Below are 22271 nucleotides of genomic sequence, written 5' to 3' on the forward strand. Positions count from 1 at the left end.
GTTGCATTTATACTGCAATGTCTCAAGGACGCTTCAAGCGCCCTGTCCCACTACCAGAGTGGATCATTATGGGGTAGAATCATGAGCCAGCAGAAACCATGGACTCATAGACTGCTACACTGACAGCAATCTCTGGCATGGCCTCATTGTTGGGACTATCAGACATGCTAAGGGTTAATGCTTCGAGAATACTCCACCAACCCTCTCGGGGATAGAAGAGGCTGTTAACACCTGAGCTTGCCTAATGGGTCTAGGAAGCCTGCAGGATTCCACACCGTCAGGGGAAAAGAGGCAGTTTGCAGTTGTGGTCTGTAGTGGTGGTTGTGGTTGTGGACCGCGTCCATCGAGGGGAAGGGTTGAGGAAAGACGGGGCTGCTGGAATAAAAATCAGGAGACATAGGGGCTGCGCGTGAGGGGGTGTAATAAAAGGCAAATTAAAACCAATACAGTACAATGTGCAAGGTGTACATTAAATACACCATTTAGATGTATTCATGTTCACTTTTGAAATTTCTGTACAATTTCCAAGATCTCTGCTCTCTCAAAACGATGCGATGCATCAAGTCTTCATCAACCTATCGGAATGAGGACAAAGTGGTTTTGACTGAACAGATATCCAACAGGGAGAAGTGGCTGCCGATAGAGAATCCATTAAAAAGTCGCGGCCAGGATTAAACCTTTTGCTCCATAGAGGATAGTTAAACGAGATCACAGCTTTATTGCTGGTGTTGGAACTGGGACACAGGCATACTGTACCGTCAAAGTCAAGTTGACAGACAAGTGAGAGAACAAATCAATGACCAGCTGAAAGAGCAATCATTTTATAGCAAGCACAAATTGCTATGTAGCCTAGCCCTAGCACTATCTGAACATTGTTGTCTTAATTTAATACCTGTGTTCATAATTTGCAGTGTTGATTCAGTATGAGTGAAATATGTTCATGAACACATGGATGAATATAAGTGACAGTGCTACCATTCTAGCAATGTGTCTTTTTTCCCTTGGGTGATAGGATCTGAGTGAGGGGGAACATTGAAATAGGTCACGTTTACAGCACGTTAACCTTCAGCCATATATATACAGTGCAGATGCCTCTGAAACATGGTAAAACACCACTCTGCTTTTTCACTTTTGTGTGTCTGTGTGCTTTGTTTATGTATGTGCCTGTGTGTCTTCAGATAATCCTTTTAAAAATAAAGTGTGCAGTACAATATTGTGAGGCTGTGCAACTCAGAGGGAAAATAAGTGGGTCTGAGGCGCAGGACAGAAGGTTCCAGGGAGATTTAACAACCAGAGCAGATGATTCCTGGGGCTCTGGTCCTAACCACCACTCCATGTCTGGGAATGTGCATACTACTGAAGCTACCCTGGATGCCCTTCTCTCTTCCTCTATCTCCCTCTCACCTCCCCTTTGTCTCTTTCTCTTATTTTAATACTTTTGCTCAAGGATGAAAAGGGATATGGAAGTTCAGAAAATATAAATGTTTGTATGTGTGTGTAAGTTTATGTGCGTTTGCATGTGTGTGCTAAGATTGTAACACTGTGGTGGAAGTTATAATTGCTGAACTATCTGATTATCGTGTTCTGTGGATATGTCCCCTTCTAGTCTCATACTGTCACCACCAGCTCGACTTTTCTACTTCTGTAGGCCTCAATGGAAAAACACCCTGGGGCTAGAACTACTGCTAGCTTGCAGTTGTGGGTGGAACCTGCTTACTATCGTAGGAAAACCCATTAAGAGTCCTTGTTGAATTTTGTTTGAATAAACAGGAACATGTGGAGTTTGCCCACCGACACTTGATAGCTAGTTCAATTATGCCAGTAGACCATTAAACACTTTTCATGTTATGGGTGTTAATATTACAACAAACTGTGGATTGACACATCTCATGTCTCAGGCCATACATTTTTCTATCATTTTTCCATCCTTCTTTTCCATCTATTCATTTTCAACCATCCATCCATGTCCATCTATTCGTCCATCGATCAATCCATTTTCAAACATCTGGCCTATGCATCCATTCTGGCATCCATCCATCCATCAATACAGCCATTTATCCCAAAGCTGGGTCTAGTTGACTCTAGTGGTTAGGGGGTCCTGAAGGTTAGACAACACAGACCCACAGAAACAGAGGCCAACTCTCTCTTGCGGGATTCGTATACGTTCCCGGGCCAGTTGGTCTTCACCCATCACTTTAGAACTTACATGTTCTTTAGTTGTGATTCCCTTGGTCCTTGCTGTCAACAATTAGGAGCTATTGATAATTTGTAGACTGTGCTAATGTAGATGCTCATGAGGCAGAGCTTCCTGTACGAGGGCTCTATCTTGGGCTCTGACTAACCGTGTTAGGTTGCTTGATGGTTTCCTGTTTGCATCAACACTGCTCTGCTCTCATCTGCCATGTAGATACTGTAGCTCCTATGATTTGGAAGTGCATGAGATGAGTTTAACCGACTACGTAATCAACCGACCGATTAAGCCTAGTTAAATAATACCGTTGATAATCTTGTGAGAACTAAACAACCAAACGCTTTTTTGATTATTTATGTATTGCTCTTTTTAATTTTGCCGGTGTTGTGTACATCATATAATGTGGTCCTATGCAATGTAGGATTGGCCGTAATATCTATTATCTACTCATTTCTATAGAATAAAGATTTCCATTAATGTGCCCATACAGATAGTTTCAAACAAGGCTCAGCTATTATTTCTGGACTTGGCCTATCTGCTACCTTTATGTAGGTCTAATGTTGTGCAGAGAAAGGACAATCAGAGTGAGATATAGACCTGCAAATAGAGTAACAACTGTGAGAGGGATTTCGCAGAGAGAACGTTCAGTATGTTGTTCCTTGACACACTAAAGCAGGAATGCCTTGCGTGCGTGTTTGTTGGGTCCAACTTCAAAGCATTGCATCTTGTCCAATTTGGACCCACCAGAACTTTCACAATCTTGTAATATGAAAAGAGAATCTAAGTCCAAATATTTTAAAGAAACTCAACCAATGACCAATAGATGCTTCTTGTGAAATTAATGTTTATGTGTATGTGCATATTTAATAGTAATTGAGGCAATTTAAGTCAACCAATTGGAATGTACGTGGTGTATATATAAAATATCATCACCCATCATGGGCAGTTTTTAATTTAGGACTACCCCTCTGGTCACCAATGTTGGTAGCCAGTTACAAAGATACTCAAAAAAATAAAAATAAAAAACAATCCCCTTGAGGATGTCAATGACACTATCTCAAAATGAATACAAACATTCGTCAACAATTTCATCAAAGTCATGAAAGCGTCTGTGGCCATATATTGGGGATGGATTGGTTCTATTTTTCACGATGTAAATGGTTCTCCGTCAGCCTGTGCCAATGCCTACAGCGAGCGGCATCCTCTTTAATCTCCCAAGTTGAACCTCTGCCCAGTGGGGTTAGTTCTCCTCTAGATGAAAGTGGTCATCTGTGGTATTACTTTATGCATTCCTTGCTCTTGGCTCTTAGCTCTCAATAAAAGTAGAATCACAATTAAATTAAATTATCAGACCTATTATAGCACACACAAAGACAAAGAGTGTGGCATAGCACAGTGAAATTATGATATGTTATTATGTATTTAAATAGAGATCATATCAAATACTGATAAAGTTCCAGATCTGCCAAAAGGAGGTTATTTTCTGAGATTTTCTTGAGCCGCACACCAAGATAGTATATAGCAGTAGTTTAATCTTTTCAATTATTTTATTTTTTTGTTCTGCATAACAGTGGCATCCCATGTCTTCTCGGAGCTGATGACATATGTGTGGCAGTTTCTTTCTAGCATAAGCTATTAACAATAACACTAATCCTAATTAGCTTGGGTGTTTCCATCCCCCTGTCCATGGGCCCTCTGTCCATGACCCTCGTCACAATTTGATGCCATCTGTCACGGTTAACACAGCCTGCTCCACTCTTCTCTCCTTTGTCTCTGCCTGACATCTTTTGTTTGTCATCAGAGCTGGATGCTATTGTTTGATATTGATTGGTCGTATGTGTTAGCATTGTGTATTCATTTAACTGCACAGTAAAAAAAAAAAGCCAGGATAAAACAGAACATATTTTAGACCTATTTTTATTTATAATATAATGTAGACTGGTTGCTTGCAACTAAGGTTGTGTGTAATGAAATTCCATTTTTGTTTATTTACACCTACTTTATTATTGCATTACTATTTATACGTTTATTAGTTAGTTATGTGCCCTAGACAGGTCTTATGTATTTATAGTATAGGACCCTTTTAACCTTTGAATCGCATGTGTGTGTGTAGGTGTGTGGCTGGGGGGGGGGGGGGGGGGGGGGGGGGGGGGGGGCGGGGGGCAGTGTCCTGGGCAGCAGGCAGGTGGTCTGACAGAAGGAGTGATCTTGCCTTGGTGTCTGGGCCACACTGTGTGAGATTAACCTCTCCTGCTGCTTCTCTCTCCGTCTGTCTGTCTACCTGCATACCTGTCTGTCTGTCTGTCTGTCTGTCTAAATTCATGTCTGTCTGTCTGTCTGTCTAGCTGCATGTCTGTCCGTCTGTCTGTCTGTCTGTCTAAATTCATGTCTGTCTGTCTGTCTAGCTGCATGTCTGTCTGTCTGCCTATCTACTCACATGTCTGTGTGTGTGTGTGTGTGTGTGTCTGTGTGTCCGTGCATGCATGTGTGTGTGTTTGTGTTCATGTGCGTGTGTATGACATATGTCTGTCTGTGTGTCTGTCTGTTTATCCTTCCATCTGTCTTGATACTGTCTTCTTACTTCTACATCTCTTTGTCTGGTTTTGTCTCTCTTTCTCCACCTCGCTCCCTGATATTATCTTTCATTCTGGTTTGTCTTCCCCTTCAAGCTGTCTCCCTCCTGGGAGAGACAGAGGGAAGAGGGGGGTGGTAACACTTGCTCTAGTTCGCTATCTTGCTCCCTCGCTCTCCCCATCTTTGTTCTCAGTTGTCCTGGTTGGGGTTCAACCTCACCAGCTTTTAGTCAGCCACCTTTCTCCTTTCTTTGTCTGTCCTCTTTTTGTCTCTTTTTCTCTCTCACCGAATTCAAACTATTAATTATACAATGGTTAACAAAGGTTAAAAGAAAATGTTAAGTCAGGAGTAGGAATTCTTTAAGATACAGCGAAAGGACAAACTTGGTCTATTATAAAATATGTATTATAAAAATGTCTAATATAAAAGTTCAAGTACGATTTTACAGCAATAACAAACAAAAAACACACGCAGGCACACTTATTCCATCCATTATATCCCTTTGTTGTTTTTATTTCACATTGTGCCCCCTTCTCCCTCCCTCTCTGTGATGGTCCTTCAGCATTAACCAAGACCATGACCTGACACTCTGTGCTCCAACAAGCATGTGACAGGAGCTCCACTGGGAATGGAGAACCCCATTCTGGACATATTATTAATTTAAAGCCTTCCTCAGACTATTGGAAGAGAAAGTGTCTTTTGGGTAGTGCATTTGTGTGTGTGTGTGTGTGTGTGTGTGTGTGTGTGTGTGTGTGTGTGTGTGTGTGTGTGTGTGTGTGTGTGTATGTCTTCATCAAAATAACTTGCTTATTGCACTAGCATTGTTAAACATAATTATAATTATTTCCTATTCAAGAGTCTCTACGTGTTACACCGCACTCACACTGTACACGCCCGTCGACGGATCTCATTGACTTTGCATGGGGCGCTCTCGAAATGCATTGTGGGTCAATCCGTTCTGTCGGCTCCGTTGCCTGCTTCAAAAAGTTGAGAAATGTTCAACTTTTCAGGCAGCGACGGATCCGTCGGCCAATCAGATCACGTTACTCATACGTCAGACATGCCCTCCGTCATCCGTCGACGGACATGAACAATGTGAACACATTGTTAGACAGATAATAGTCCAAATTAGTCACATATCCTGTCGATAGATGAGGGGGTGGATGGATCTGTGTAGACTAGCAAACCTCACACTCTCCTGTATCTAGCACATTCATGAGGAGAGCCAGTAGAGTGGAAGCCTTCACTCTGCCAGGATAAAGTCCTCTGAGTACCATTACACTATGTCATGGGGCACATTTTGTGTGGGTGTGTTTGTGTGTGTTTTTCCTTAAGTGGTTTCTTTAGCATGCATCAGCTGCCATTATTGCTAGACAATATGCAGTTATTCCAACACACACACACACACACACACACACACACACACACACACACAAACACACATGCACACACAGACCACCACAAACACACACACACACACACACACACACACACACACACACACACACACACACACACACACACACACACACACACACACACAGACCCCACACATACAGACCCCCCCCCCCCAAAACACACACACACACACACATGCACGCGCACGCACACGCACATGCACACGCACACGCACACGCACACACACACACACACACACACACACACACACACACATAGCCTACTTACTATTATAATCAGTATCATACTGTAAACTTGAAATAATGCACACTGGACAGAAATCTTAGGCCACCTATTTTTGTCTGGACCTTCAGTTTTGTTGTCAACATAACAATGATTCTCCAGATTAAGTGGTAATGGACTGTTTAAAGAAAATCAACTGCCAAAGAGTTGTGTCATGCTTTGAAAATCCAAAATATCTATCTGAAATGCCTCTCCACAGAGACTTTCATAATACACAAATCCAGCCTTTTCATGCGGTCATAATGGTCCCGTCAGGCATTGCCATAGCGTAATCAATCACAGAATATTCCGGAGATCACTGCCAAGATGTGACACTTGAGAGCTATGAGAGTCACAGAGTCCACTCCACAGGCGGGAGATGGGGGTTCACGCCAAGGCGCTCTCTCTCTCTCTCTCTCTCTCTCTCTCTCTCTCTCTCCATTCCACACTGACAGAGGACATGATGGACCAAATATATACATGACTGTACACCCCCCCCCCACACACCCCCCATGGCTCTCTACAGTTCTGTCCTCTTCTATGGGCTCTCCAAGGGTCCCCTACTTTCTATGCTGGCAGAGGACAGCTTGGATGATGGCTGGTGAGGATGGTTGTGCCGTGGGTTGGGTTGGCTGGCTGGAACCAACTGAATGGTATTGTTGTGGATCTGAGTTCATCCGCTTCCGCTGCCACTGAGCCTTGTAGATCTTGTTGAGTGTGTGTGTGTGTGTGTGTGTGTGTGTGTGTGTGTGTGACTACACAGGTGCAATGAGGGATTTTTGACATTGAACATGCATAGTATTATAAAGCAAATATATACTATTAGTTAGAGTATTAGAGTCATTTCTCCCTCTGTCTCCCTGTCTCTCTCTCTCTGTACTAAGTTTTCTGTACAAAGAACGATAAATCTGCTAGCCTTAGACGGCAGGAAAAAGAGGAGCTGGATAAAGAGAGGGAGGGAGGGAGGAGAGGGGAGAGCAGCAGCTGACATTAACAGAACCGCTGCCTCAGGGAACGCTCGGGACGCGCAGGAGTTAGTCAATAAATACACTAACTCCCGCTCTGGAACACTCTGCCCTGCAGAACGCTGCCGCATACAAACGTAACCACCGACAGACAGAGTAGTACTGACGGTAACATTGCAATGACGATAATGTAATTCCTCTCACTTCGTTGACTAACTAACTCATTCACTCAGTCACTCACTACTCACTCTCTGGTTGATTGGTTGGTTAGCTTTACATTAAGGAAGAGAAAGGAAAGGGTGAGTGACAGGACAGAGGGAGGTAGGAAGGGAAGGGAGGGGTATCCTTCCAGTCAGGGGTGAGGGGAGACAGAAGTGGGAGGGGACACAAAGGGAGGGAGGCATGAGAGAAAAAGAGGGAGCGAGAGAGAGGGAGAGAAAGAGAGGCAGGACGAGCCGATAGTGTCAGTCTGCTGGTTATGAACAAGGGAAGAGGAGAGGAAGGGTGGTTGGTTGCAGTCTGAGAAAGCCTCAACCAGAGTGGCTATAAAGTCACTGTGCCCACGCCCAGAAGGTAAGAGGCAATTTTTAATGAGTTTAAGTTCCAGTGAGCATTATATTGTGTATATTGCAACGTAGATGGGAAAGAAGAAGGCCGTTGGCTACTTTTATAATCAAAAAACACATGTTATTAAAAATATAAAAATGTCTGTCTCAGTTTATGAGGAAGACATGGACTTATAGCCCTAGTAGGAATCCTGATGGGAACAGCTAGTCTTGTGACCAGAGTGGATGGATACAAAAAAGCTACCAGTCTGCGTTACTGATGTTTGTATTCCTCTGCGTCAGCATACACGCATGCAGACACACACATGCACAGAGAGGAACACATGCACATGTATACACTCACATGCACAAATACACGCACATGCATACACACACACACACACACACACACACACACACACACACACACACACACACGCACATATGCACACACATATTCTTTCATTCACACACACCAATACACACTCAAATGCTCACAGACACATATGCACACACATATCCTATTGGTGCCCTACTCCAGTGACCAATGAATGAGCATCCTTGTGAGGGCCTGCTCCAAGCCAGTAATGTGTCTCTCAGCCTCTCTCTGTGTGGAGCTCCGGCCCTCAGGCCCAGACTCTCTGCTGCTCTTCTGTTCTCTTCTGTTCTTCCTTTAACAAGCGTCCTTTATGCCGTGATGTGATTCAAAACAATCTCTCTGGGATGTTCTCAGAGGGGTGACTGACTGATAGAATGTTTGGGGGTGGGGGGGCATATATGAGAAATGTTGACCAATCAGAGAAGCTGGTTGCATTGAAAGTTGTAAGCTTTTTCCACCTTTTTTAAATTTATTTATCCGGAACCTTGTTGTTGAGGGGACTTAAACAACAGTAGAAGAAGAATGTTCTATTTGCGTGCAGATTTCAGTGCACAGCAGCACGGGCCCCCAGAACAATGCTGCATAGAGGCCTGAGTGGCTGGTGTCACCCGGCCGCACCACCAGAGATCTGAGAACCGCCTTGGCTTCCTGTCTAAGCACTGATACAGAGTCTGAAGTGTCTGGCAGGGATCTTGCCGCAGTCTCCGCAAAACAACAAAAACACCACTGTATAGGACTAGCTCCTTACATGACACAGTAGTTGGGAGACAGTGTCCACCACCACCATCTGCTCCATCCAATAAACCAGGAATTGGATCAACACATTCTTTCAATGGACTGAGAAAATGAAGCCGTGTTTCAAGGTCAATCTGAGTTTGGATGGAGTTTGGAATGGAAAGGTTTTCCCTCTCCGCTCCACCAAGGAACACAGGCAACATTTGAAGTTCCCCTTGTTCCTGAGGGATTAGGCTAGTTGTAAGCGTCAAAGTGTCTTTTAACTCTTGATAAAGTCTCCAGTCGAGGACATATTTATTTCCTGCTGCCCAGGTGGCAAGGCCACCCCTGTGATGATTACGCTTGCGAAACAGACAATCAACAGATTATTTGGTAAAAGGGTTTCATGTATTGGCTGTGTTTCCAACCCAGCCAATACATACTACATTCTACGCTGGATCATTTGAGATTATTTTAAACATAAATTAACAAGTTTCTTGGTGACTAACCATAAAAGTGCTCTATGCAATGTTGAATATAAATGTAATATATTTTTTAATATTCATGAAAAGCGTTTTGTTATGTCGAATAACAGAGACCATAGCCTGAGCTTTCATCTGAGCTTACTCCATTTAATCAACACAATACTCCAGTGAAAAGAGTCATGTAAAACAGCACACTTAAGTAAAACAAAACACTGTGATTAAAGCAGAACACTGCACTGCACGCAACAGTGCCAGACATTCCGCGGTTCTTCTGTAATTCTTGAGTATGTTTTATCTCTGTGATTGAGTCAGTGATTATGGTGTCTCTGCATTGGTACAACTTTTAACATCCTCTGATGTGTTACTCCCTCAGATGTCATGGCGCCCGACCTACCGAAGCTCCAAGTTTCGAAATGTCTACGGTAAGGTGGCCAATCGGGAACACTGCTTTGATGGTATCCCCATCACCAAGAACGTCCACGACAACCACTTCTGCGCCGTCAACTCCAAGTTCCTGGCCATCGTAACCGAGAGCTCCGGAGGTGGCTCCTTCATCGTTGTGCCCGTATCCCAGGTAACTGGTGTTTACTCCAAACACATCCACAAAATCCTATTGGTTTGCTGAAGCAGCAAAGGGCCTGTGAGGAGAGCTTTACTGGCTTGTGATCCCGATGTGAAGTTGAAGAAAATGTCCTTTAAATATGAAGGACAGTACAGAATGCAATACAATAGCACTTTACTCAAAGTACATTAGTGTTCAAATCTATAGATTATGAGCTCTAACAATGCTGCAGTTTTTTCAGTTTTTTTGTACGTCATCGAGCATGAGCATCCTAAGATGCAATGTCATATATAAAATGCACCACACATCATGATATACCATAATTGTATAAAGAACCGAAGGAGCTCCACACCATGGCGTTCACTGGTCAGCGGCAACATGCAAAAACAACAGGATACTATACCTGTTTTCTCTACATCACGCTATCTTTTCAGTATGGTGACAAAATAGCATATCTTATTATGTTCAAGATCATAGAAGAAATACTAAAAAGGTAAACACGATTTTGGGTTCACTGGCACTTTAAAGCCAGACTCTGTCAGGGTGTGTTGTCAGACCCCAGGCATGGGGCCTCTTGCTAGCAGCATGCAATCCAGTCCCCAGAGGAGCACTCTTCCAATCATCACAAGACACAGATACTTACAATAATATCGCCCTCTTCTAACTATAACCTTCTCCTTTGATGCTACAACTAGTGAAGCTGTGTGTGTGTGTGTGTGTGTGTGTGTGTGTGTGTGTGTGTGTGTGTGTGTGTGTGTGTGTGTGTGTGGGTGTGTGTGTGTGTGTGTGTGTGTGTGTGTGTTTGTGTGGTGTATGTGTGCGTTAGTCTTGTCTTGTCCTGTGTGTTGGCATAGTAGTATGTTTGTTGCCTTTACCAAGTATGTTGAAAGGCCTCGTTACAACATGTAGTTTAATCCCCTTTTCACGTGGCTTTAGATTTGATGGATTTGATGGATAGATTCCTAAAGATTCCCATTTGTTGTTCATCATGAGTCAACTATAACATTCTGAAATCTTACTAGTGTCAGTCAAATATACTGTGAATATGTTTTGATAAATTGGTCTTAACCGTGACTAAAGTCTAAGTGAATTGAGGTGGCACTTTTATGAGCTGTAGTCCTGCTCACAAATCTCAATAGTCTCACAAAAATGTCTTTAGATTATCTGAAGTCTTATGGCAGACAAGCTCAAATCAGGGTGAATATGGTCTTTCACTTTCTTTAATTGGTGAACAAAAACTTGGCCAACAGCAGTAAACTGTAAAAAACTAAATGTTTTGAGTCAATACTGTACACCAACACCAATGTTGGAGTACCCCAGGGCTGTATTAGCTCCCCTGTGCTGTTTATCTTGTACACTTCAGACTGCACCACCAGTGTACCAAATCAATATATTTAAAAATATTCTGACGACTCCACCCTATAGTAACCCTATTCACCCAATCCGAGGACCATACACTGTACCAGGGCAATGTGGATTGGTTAGTCAAATGGTGTGATAAAAACTTCTCAAGCTCATCATTAACACTGTGAAGACAGAGAAAATATTTTTTGGAAAACCATCTATCTTCAACTGTCCCCAGTGAAGATCCATAATTCAGAAATCAATCAAGTCCCGACCTACAAATACTTGGGTGTCATGATTGACGAAAATCTATCATGGACCTCTCACATAGAATTGACCTGCAAAAAAGATACAACCACATATCTATTTTCTGTGGAGATTAAGATCCTTTGGAGCAAGTAGCCAAATATTTCTTAGTTCTTTATGTCAGTGATTCAGAGTGTAATGCTTTATTGTGGTACAGCTTGGCAGAGTAGCCTTTCAGTCAAAGATAAGGCAAAACCATATCATCAAATTAAAATTAGTTCAAAGATCATTGGACTACCTGTAGCACACCTATTCCAGCCCACAACAAGTACTAATCAGGCTGGCCAGATATATTTCCACTGATGTCTCACATGTCTTACACAGAGAATATCAGCTCCTGCTGCTATAGGGTGCTTTAGAGTTCCTTCTTTCAAACGCAACAGACTATTTTATACATCAATCAATCCTTTTGTTAAACCAACAACATTAAGATCTAGTGAAATATTTATTTCATAAAATGTCTCGACAAGTTTTGACATTTTGGATGTATTTATGTAGCCTCTTTGTAATATATGTATGCTTTGTCTTCTGTCATGCTTGATCATTTGTGGCTATGATTGATGTTTGATGTCTATTGATGCTTTGTCTCACATGTATGTCTACATGTTTGTCTATTGATGCTATATGTCTTATATTTATGTATGTATATGTCCTCTTTTCCTTAAATTAGTTGCCCAGGGATGCAAAAAGAATTTCAACCCAAACTGACAAATAAAGTTGTATCGTATGGTATATACTATATTAGAGTATCTCACTTCTCAACTGATAAAGTATGCATAAAGTATGTATGTTGCCTTTGAACTGCTCTTATTAATAGATACAGAATATAAATCTATAATTGTTGAGTGATAGTAGAATACTCAAACTGTGCCGGGAATAATAAAGGGAAACTATTTTAACAGACAGAAGTATGGAATGTGTGATGTCATCAGGCACATTTTAACCCCTGGAAAATCAAATCCTGCCTGCCCTATTTGGCAGATGTGGTCATTACATACTCTGTAGAGCTGTGTGTGTGTGTGTGTGTGTGTGTGTGTGTGTAACCACTCAAAATAATCAGAGAAAAAGCAGACAAAAGGAAGAAGGAAAATTAGCCCGTAGTTGAAAATAGCTGGAATAAATAATAATCCAATAAGTTTTTTTGCACTCTCGCCACATTTTTTTTTCCTCTTCAAACAAGCGTGTGTGTGTGTGTTTCTTACACACAGATAAACACATCTGCCGCCTAATGAGCAGTGATGTGGAGTAGGTTTGGTGTGTAACGATGCCATGCGGGGAGATGCCCATATGGCCGGGCATCGGTCCAGAATAACCACCACACCATCAGAGGAGGGAGGGGTGGGCAGCATCTGGCCCCTCCAGTGGCCACTGAAGACTGGGTTGCGATTTAAACACCTTTTGAAGATTTGGGATAGGAACAATGTTATTTATAGGCAGATAGCACTGGTTGCAGTGTGTAGTAGAGTGTAGTGCTCCTGCATTCTTCTGGGTGGTGCAGTTCCCTGTGTCCCTTGTTGCCACTTCCTCACAATGTTTACCTCTCTCTAGCTCTCCCGCTCTCTGTAGGGAGTCAAGAATAGCAGAGCCTATGTGGGTGGGAATAGCAGCAACTAGTGATATATAATGGCACAGAAGTGTGCATCGTTTGGTGTTTAATGAATGGTATTCAGTGTTCTACAGACGTTAACCTTTATAACGGCGGAAGCAGTATGAGTCAGATATATAAGTTCATTGTTTTTGGGTGTTAAAATAAACCGCATCCATGTATGTCACTGTTATAACCTGCCAGTGCTGTACACCAACTCAGAGTTGTCATTTTGAGTATATTCTTATTATTATTCTTAGTATATTCTTATTTTTTTATGCTCTAGTTATTTAATAAGGAACAGTGGGTGTTATCTCTATAGAGACTAACAGATACATTTTAACAGATACCCTACCAAAAATATGAAATAATCATTGAATACGATCAGTCTAGATGGAAACATAGAAACAAATTGAAATGTTGTTTTAGTCAAATAATTATGCTTGAATGTATGTGTGTTCTCGTTTACAAATAATGTTGGAAGGTGATGCTCACACTGCCCAGTGGCAATACTTACTGTAGAAGATGGCCCTCAGACTAAACACAAATGCAACCTACATAAAACATTTGAATGTGGGACCATATTTACACAATATTTTGTATTATATCTTAGTGAGCCCATTTCTGTAATGCAACCCTTTAATTTCAAACTGCACCCATTAGATATAAAACTAAAAGTAAATGTAAATACTAATTATAGCACAGTACCGACTGATGCAACCTGACCGCCTCTATTGCAAGGTTTTGTCTGAGGCTGCTAAGCAGTCTTATGTCCACACATAGAGCAGGTGTGCATTTTAATCAGGCATGTTGTGAGAAAACCCCAGGAATAAGCTCAATGTATGTCATTAGGCCGAATACGTTGAATGACGTGCAATCATTTAAAAGCTGCCACCTGGGAGAGGGAGTTGCCAGCAAAGTGAATGTTCTCCTAGCTAAGCCTCATAGCCAGTATTATTAATTAGCATGCAGCAACATTCATCAAGTTGACTGCTCTAATTAGGAGGCCTGGAGAGGAGACCAAAGCAAGCAGATTTCTAAATGTTTTGGGAAATACACTTTATACTGATGTCTTATTTGTGGCCCATTTTGCATATTGAAGTGATTTTCAGCATTAAAAGCCAACACTATATATATATATATATATATATATATATATATATTGGTATATATAGCATACATGAAACCACATACTGCCCTATAGAGTTATAGTGGTTATGAGTAAAAGGTTTAACTTAAATCCATGTTAGCACTTTGGTTTTTCATCCTGTAGTTTTTCTGGGGATCAAAGCCAGAGGGAGATACTGTTGTTGATGATTATGAAGATGATTATTTAAAGCACACAGCCACAAGGGAGGCAGTGGGGTTTCAGTCTGCTGTTTTATGCTCCTATTGAGGACACATGAGAACCAATACTGGACACATATTAGCCCCCTCTGTACACACAGGACACACACACACACACACACACACACACACACACACACACACACACACACACACACACCCCCCCCCCCCCCCCCACACACACACACACACACACACACACACACACTAATCATTGATGAAACCAGAAAGAGGTCAATGGATCCAGAGAACATCCAACCTTATTGACCTCATGACCGACATTTAAAGGACTTACAGCACTCCTTTGGGGAGCCATTGCCTCCCAGTGGTCATGTGGTTCACTGCAGAAGTTTGTTCCTTTGAAATACAGTTTATCACTTATTAAGCACTACATTAGCATTGTGATGTTACAAGGACATTCATTTTAACAATATGCTCATTGATTTGGCATATAATGGATTGTTCACTTTCTATTTGTTGTCCCATGCTCTCTTTTCCAGTATGGCCGAATAGACCCTCGCCACCCTAAAGTCTGTGGTCACCAAGGCAACGTGTTGGATATCAAGTGGAATCCATTTTTTGAAAACATCATCGCCTCCTGTTCTGAAGACACATCGGTAAGTAAGACCTAATGTGTACTGTAAATATTTTAGGATTGCATTATTGTTCATGCTAAGGTGAAGAACTATTAATTTACATTTTCGCACCGTCTCAAGTTCGAAGAGAGTTCGTCTGTGTGCAGTGTTGTAAGTAATGAAGTTGTGGTGTCTGGTCAGTGCAGCTCTGGTTGCTGCAGGATAATCTCTTGTACTGATCTCCTATCCACGGCTCAAATCCCAGCCCTAATCCTAAAGCCACTGTTCACCTTACTCTCATGCAACGTATTTTTGATCACAGGAATCTCGAGCTATATGATTGTTTAGGAATCAATGTAAAATCAATGAATATGAGTGTTACTTCATCATGTTATCTCTGTGAAGACAGCTATGAGTGTGTGTGTGTGTGTGTGTGTGTGTGTGTGTGTGTGTGTGTGTGTGTGTGTGTGTGTGTGTGTGTGCGTCTGTTTGGCGTGCCTGCTTGCGTGTTTGAACGGCCAAAAGGGTCAAAACAACACCTCATTGTAAAATGGTATTAATTAAAATGTATATATTATTCAACTATATGGTGTTTAATAATAATAATAATAATAATAAATGGGACTTACTGTATACAGAGGTTTTCTAGGACTCAAAGTGGCTTATAGTGGTTCAAACGCCATCTTTTACACCGTTGTAGAGTTGAGGAAAAGTGGTGTAAAAGAAGCAATTTGAACCACTAAAAAAGCGTGAATCTCAACATCTACAATGAGGCGTAGTTCTGACCGATTTGGACTTCCATGTGCATGCTTTCCACGTACATATGGGTGTGCGTGCATGTTTATGTACATGCATGCGTGTGTGTGTGTGTGTGTGTATTATACTGTACAGACTCGTATCACGGGACTTATGCTGTGCGACTCTGTCCCCGGCGATGCAGGTGCGAGTATGGGAGATTCCGGAGGAGGGTCTGCGGCGCAACATGACGGAGGCGGTGCTGGAGCTGTACGGTCACAGCCGGCGCGTGGGCCTGGTGGAGTGGCACCCCACCAGCAGCGGCATCCTCTTCAGCGCCGGCTACGACTACAAGGTGCCCACCCACCTGCCACATTCACAGCCACTTCACAACCCCACGCATCGAGGTGGGAATCAAACACCAGAACAGGGGTGACAATAGATTGTGATTGACAATCCGAGAGCTTGCATTTCTTTTGAATTCACCGTTCATTTCTGATCTGCATATACCCTACACCTAGCACTTATTTTCATCAGTGAAATGCGGACCTCCTAACAGATATTTCAAAAGGTTATGCGGAGGAGTAGCTTGAATAACATTACCATATCATATTCTAGATTATGTGACTTGCATTTACCGTTGGCTGCTCAACCTAGTCCATTTTCCAGGTGAACTCAGAAGCAATCTGTCATGGGTAGATGCGTATGAGCGTCGTGAGCTAGGTGGAAATCACTCAGGAGCAGACGAGAATGATGGTAAAAGATGGGATATTTTATTTTTCCCAAATAAGGCCTATAAGGCAATAAAAAGAAAACAAAAAAAAAGAAAAAGAAAACACTGTTAACTAAACAAAATAAATGGACTTGAGAGTCACAAAAATATAAGTCAAAACTTCAGCAAACCGGACCTTCAAACAAGTCACTTAATGAGAGCATTAAACAGACATACGTCCACCATCAGCTCCCCTGAACCACTGACAAGCGTCAGCTTAAATAGGCCACACATCCCCTACTAATTGGCGCATACCAATATACACGTTTAGACAGGGGTGTTACGAGTGAAATCACATAACAGCTTTAAACAGCTACAATTCTCCTCTCTATAACCTAGAAACATTACGCACAGTAAACTGTGCACCACTGCTCTATTTTGGCATAGCCAAAATATATAAAAACAGCAATAAAAATAATCCCTAATACAAACCCTAGACGAGACACGGTAAGACGAATATTTACGCGGTGATAACATGTAACATTTAAACAAAATAAACAGACCTGGAATTTGACAACGACATACTTGTATGAGTGGTTATTGTAACAGAACAGGTGACGGTAATGGTAAATGCTATTAAACAGAAAGTTGTAATGATGGTACTTGCAAGATTGTATTAAACTGTCGTAGCGCGTATGATAAATGACATGGTTGATGAAATGATTTTAAAGCAGTATGACGGTAACGGAATACATAGACAACTAAGACAAACACACATGCAACATTAACACTCAGTCTCTTAATGACATAGGTAGCGTATCACTACAGTGACGGTCGCTATGCGCCCCGTCACACAATCTCCTATGATATCATGAACAACTACATTATCGTCACTGTTTTGTCCAATGACCTCCTGGTACATTACGTTTCTCTATACACTTATCCTGACTGATTTACTCAGAAAACCTAATTTGTGTAATCTATCACACACTTTGAGGGAATGTACGGCTAACCCCCTACCCCCCCACCCCCCCTCTCTCACACACACACACACACACACACACACCGCCACAGGTGCTGATCTGGAACCTGGAGGTCGGTGAAGCGGTGAAGATGATCGACTGCCACACAGATGTGATCCTCAGCATGTCCTTTAACACAGACGGCAGCCTGCTGGCCACCAGCTGTAAGGACAAGATACTGCGACTGATGGAGCCACGTTCCGGCAGAGTCCTGCAGGTGAGGGAGGGTCCTGCTGATGGAGAGTGACGCTGTTAATGCTGCAGAGAGTTGTAAAGAGAGAGAGAGAGCAGAAGAGAAAAATAAACGCCCCAACGTTTCCCCGCCATTGAGAAGTATTGTATTTTACACTACTCTGATTGAGAGGCAAGAATGATTGTCCGATCCAATCAGGGAAGTGATGCAATAGACCCTCTTGAATCAAAATCCACTCATACAAAGGCAGGCGCAGTCCACTGGATATTCTTACTGCACATTATAGCTCTTAAATCCTAAACTTATTTAAGAGTGCACTTTTTAAAAGTGCTTTCAAATTAAGATGTAAATGTCAGACGGCTCTGGCCGACTTGTTTTTGTTGTTGTTGTTGTTGTTCTGCAGCAAGCAAACTGTAAGAACCACAGGGTGAATCGTGTGGTGTTCCTGGGGAACATGAAGCGGCTGGTAACCACAGGAGTATCACGCTGGAACACCCGACAGATTGCCCTCTGGGACCAGGTCAGCACCACCACCCTGGAGTAGAAGGACAATGAATGTGTGAGTTGCATCGGTACTGTATGTATAATGGTATTGACTGTGCGTCTATGTGTTTGTCTTCCTAAGGAGGACCTGTCGATGCCGATGGTGGAGGAGGAAATAGATGGTCTCTCAGGACTACTGTTCCCATTCTATGATGCCGACACACACATGTTATACCTGGCTGGCAAGGTGAGACTGCGTCTACGTATTCGAGGATGGCAACTTGTTGACACATTAACAGTATTGCTAATCTTGCTAATGCAACTTCATCCGAGGAATAGGCAACAAGTCTTCTTGTTATTACTTTGACTAACGCTGTGTAATGCTTTTGCAGGGGGACGGCAACATCCGTTACTTTGAGATCACCACGGAGAAGCCCTACCTCCAGTACCTGATGGAGTACCGCTCCCCGGCCCCACAGAAGGGACTTGGTAGGTTGCTCGTTACTACTCAATTCCATAAGACCTGTCTTTAATGTGATAAGTCTTAAATGTGACCGCGCTTAGCCCACGGCTCCAATATAAATGTGGCATTGCTGTCAATGGCATGTCAACTCACCGGTAAATGTGCTCTACAGGGTTCTGCACAAACCATTACTTGAATATCGAGAAATGAATATTCACTCTTGACTTGCACACAATTTTGTGTATAATTTGTTGACATTATCAAGCCATCAAGTGTATTTATATTTTGTATCAATTAAAAAAAATGTTTTGAAGAAAGATTATGTTACAAATAGGTGGTTGTTGAAACATTCGTGGTATGGGCCTTATTCACCTTGGGGCCATATGGCGGGTGTTTCGGAATTCAGCAACCAGTTTTTCCGACACCAAGTAGCGTTAAGAACCGAGATTACATTGGCAGACTCTGATTAATCGTGTGTGCTCTTTACAGGTGTGATGCCGAAGCATGGTCTGGATGTGGCAGCATGTGAGGTGTTCCGCTTCTATAAGCTGGTGACCCTCAAGGGCTTGATTGAGCCCATCTCTATGATCGTGCCGAGGAGAGTAAGTGGGAGAGGACTGCAAATTTCCGAGCCCATTGAACCACTACTGTAACCATCAGCTGTGTACTTGTTGTCAATACCTTGCATCAGCATTATTTCCAAAAACCCATGATGTATAATACACTTAGTTCAATACTTCTGTCTACCTAATGGGTTATGATCTACTTAATTGGGTAGGTTGATGCTCTTAGAAGCCTATAGTAGTACGATGGCTATACATTGATGTTTTGGAAAATATAAGCAAAGAGTCTTCTACTTCCTGGTTTAAAGTCGGACACATACCAGGAGGACATCTACCCTATGACCCCAGGAATTGAACCTGCTCTAACGGCCAGCGAATGGATAAGTGGCATCAACAGAGGTAAAACTACACACGAAAAACAAAGGCACACACCACGTGGTGCTGAAAATGCAACTATTTTGATTAAGATACATGATTGATTGTCCCTTTAAGAAACGATCAGTGTTAATACAATTACGTAAGTTTAATAAGTTAAAACACTAATACAAATACTAAATATTTTGCTTTTAGATAATAAAACAAATATAACAGATACATAATAAATACACTACGCAAGTTCATTTAAGACCACTTAAAATAAGCTTTGCCCAGCTAAAATAGCATTTCATAGACACACTGAATTGTTAATTGACAATGAATCAAGACATTAAACAACAATCAAATTAACTGTTAGTTAGAGCCCTACACTCTAAAGTGGTTTAATAGACCAATGTTGTTCAAGCCATGCATGTATAATAAGAATGTCTGAGCTCACTGTGGGCTTTGTCAGACACAGCAATCCTTTGACCTGCTGCGTGATTCACAGTTAGATTGCAGGTAATTGTAAAACAGTGTGTTAATTTGATATAGCCAGCTGTTATATATGAGAACCAAGTTATCGTATATATTGTACCTGTAATGTGTATCTTCATGTTACAATGTGTGCAATGCTTTCAAATAGGCTGTAGCTATTGTAAAACCACAATTAAAGTGTTTAACTGGCCATCAAGCCATCAAGCCGTCTACTTCTAGCCAGGCTAGCGCCGCCTACTGGTTCCGGCAAATTTAATTTGCCTCAACCATATAGTCAGGGAACTAGCAATGCGTTTCGGTTTGCTCCGTCCGCCAGAGCGGACGGACCAATCAGCGAGCAGATGTGGCGATGACGGGCGATGACGGGCGATCTGAAGCGCCCAAACTGAAATACCGGTGTAGTTCCCAAGCTGCGGTAAACAGTTGACGAGATGGATGTCGGCGAAGCTATACGCTCTGTGCTTGAAACTATTCCGGATATTGAAGACTTAAAGCCAGAACAAGAAGCATGTTTGACGAATTTTTTGGAGGGCAAAGACGTTTTTGGACTTCTTCCTACCGGGTTTGGGAAAAGTTTAATTTACCAGCTGGCCCCGTTAGTGGCGAAGACATTATGCAAGCCAAACGCTAATGCTAACCCTATTGTCACCGCGTCACCACGTCACCGCCAAGCAGCAGCGATTAGTCGAAGCAAACGGAAGCAACCGCCTCCCGGAAGCAAACGAATCTCTACGGCTCGTGTTCAGACGCTATATGAAATGTAATGAAGTAAGCGGCTGATGCATCAGGCTAGTCTACTTCCTCCTCCCCAGTGAAAATAACATTGGATAATTATCAAATGCAAAACATAATATTCCATGAATATGTGAATATGTTCTAGTGACTTACCCATGGCAAGTTTATTTATTATGTAAAGCTAATGTCTAGAATTTAGCAAGTATACATAGAAGGTTAAAAGTGCTTAATGGTGGCTCAATGCCTGATTTAAATATATAATAATAATATCATAATAATAATAATAACATAATATATATGTTTAGATTCATGTGCATTGGTGAAAGCAATGTCTCTTTAAACTCAGCCATGTGAGTGACATTTTGAATGCATTCATTGTGCTGTATAATTCACTTGAAAGCCATGATCTTGTCTGGTCTATGACTACAAGTGTCTATGTGTTCGTAGTGTTGTTAGTCATCAAACGGATTGAGGATTGCATTTTCTTAGATCCGACCACTGATGAAGGGGTTATTTGTTTGTGTATTTGGACTAATGATCTGTACCAATAAGTTGTTGTTTTGCACACAAGTTCATGTGTTCTACTGTCGCACTTCTGTTGCAATTGATCAAAATTGCTTCACAAATGAAAGGTGTGTGTGTGTGTGTGTGTGTGTGTGTGTGTGTGTGTGTGTGTGTGTGTGTGTGTGTGTGTGTGTGTGTGTGTGTGTGTGTGTGTGTGTGTATGTGCATACTCATGTGTGTCTTATATTTCCATGGTCCAACCAGACCCAGTTCTGATGTCCTTGAAGGAGGGCTACCAGAGGTCAGACCAGCTGGTGTTCATAGCCCCTGCCAAGGAGAAGAAGAGCGTGGTGGTGAATGGAATTGACCTCTTAGAAAACGTACCACCCAGAACGGAGAACGAGGTGTGTGTGTGTGTGTGTGTCCATTCTGTGAGAGAGTGGTTGGTTGGGAGGGTGGATGGTGATAGGGATGCATGGATTGGAGGATGAATGGCGTGGGTCTCTATAACCAGTACAAACGGTCCTCTCCCTTGCTCCCTGCAGCTCCTGCGGATGTTCTTCAGGCAGCAAGAGGAGCTGCGGCGACTAAAGGAGGAGCTGGCCACTAAGGACGTGAGAATACGGCAGCTGGAACTGGAGCTCAACAACCTGAAGAACGTTAGCCCAAACAACGTCTGACCTCTGACCCCCCCCCCCCCCCCCCCCTCATTCCCCTCCGGACTGACCAATCAGATCCTTATGCTACCCAATCAAGC

The 22271-nt window shown here is 42.4% G+C and overlaps 1 protein-coding gene across 1 annotated transcript; it reads left to right on the forward strand.

Annotated features, from left to right (window-relative positions):
- Positions 1–7864: 7864 nt before the first annotated feature.
- On the forward strand, positions 7865–22194 carry coro2ba (coronin, actin binding protein, 2Ba; the record flags this gene model as incomplete). The annotated part of the gene is made up of 12 exons (XM_084476101.1): positions 7865–7983; positions 9907–10107; positions 15178–15294; positions 16193–16342; positions 17774–17938; positions 18318–18434; positions 18540–18644; positions 18790–18886; positions 19350–19462; positions 19732–19822; positions 21779–21918; positions 22060–22194. Exons 2-12 carry the CDS (start codon positions 9907–9909, stop codon positions 22192–22194), a joined length of 1431 nt encoding a protein of 476 aa, XP_084332227.1. The 5' UTR covers positions 7865–7983.
- Between the last annotated feature and the right edge of the window lie 77 nt (positions 22195–22271).

Source organism: Micromesistius poutassou (genome assembly GCF_964030765.1).
Source record: "Micromesistius poutassou genome assembly, chromosome: 12".
Taxonomy (NCBI): Eukaryota; Metazoa; Chordata; class Actinopteri; order Gadiformes; family Gadidae; genus Micromesistius; species Micromesistius poutassou.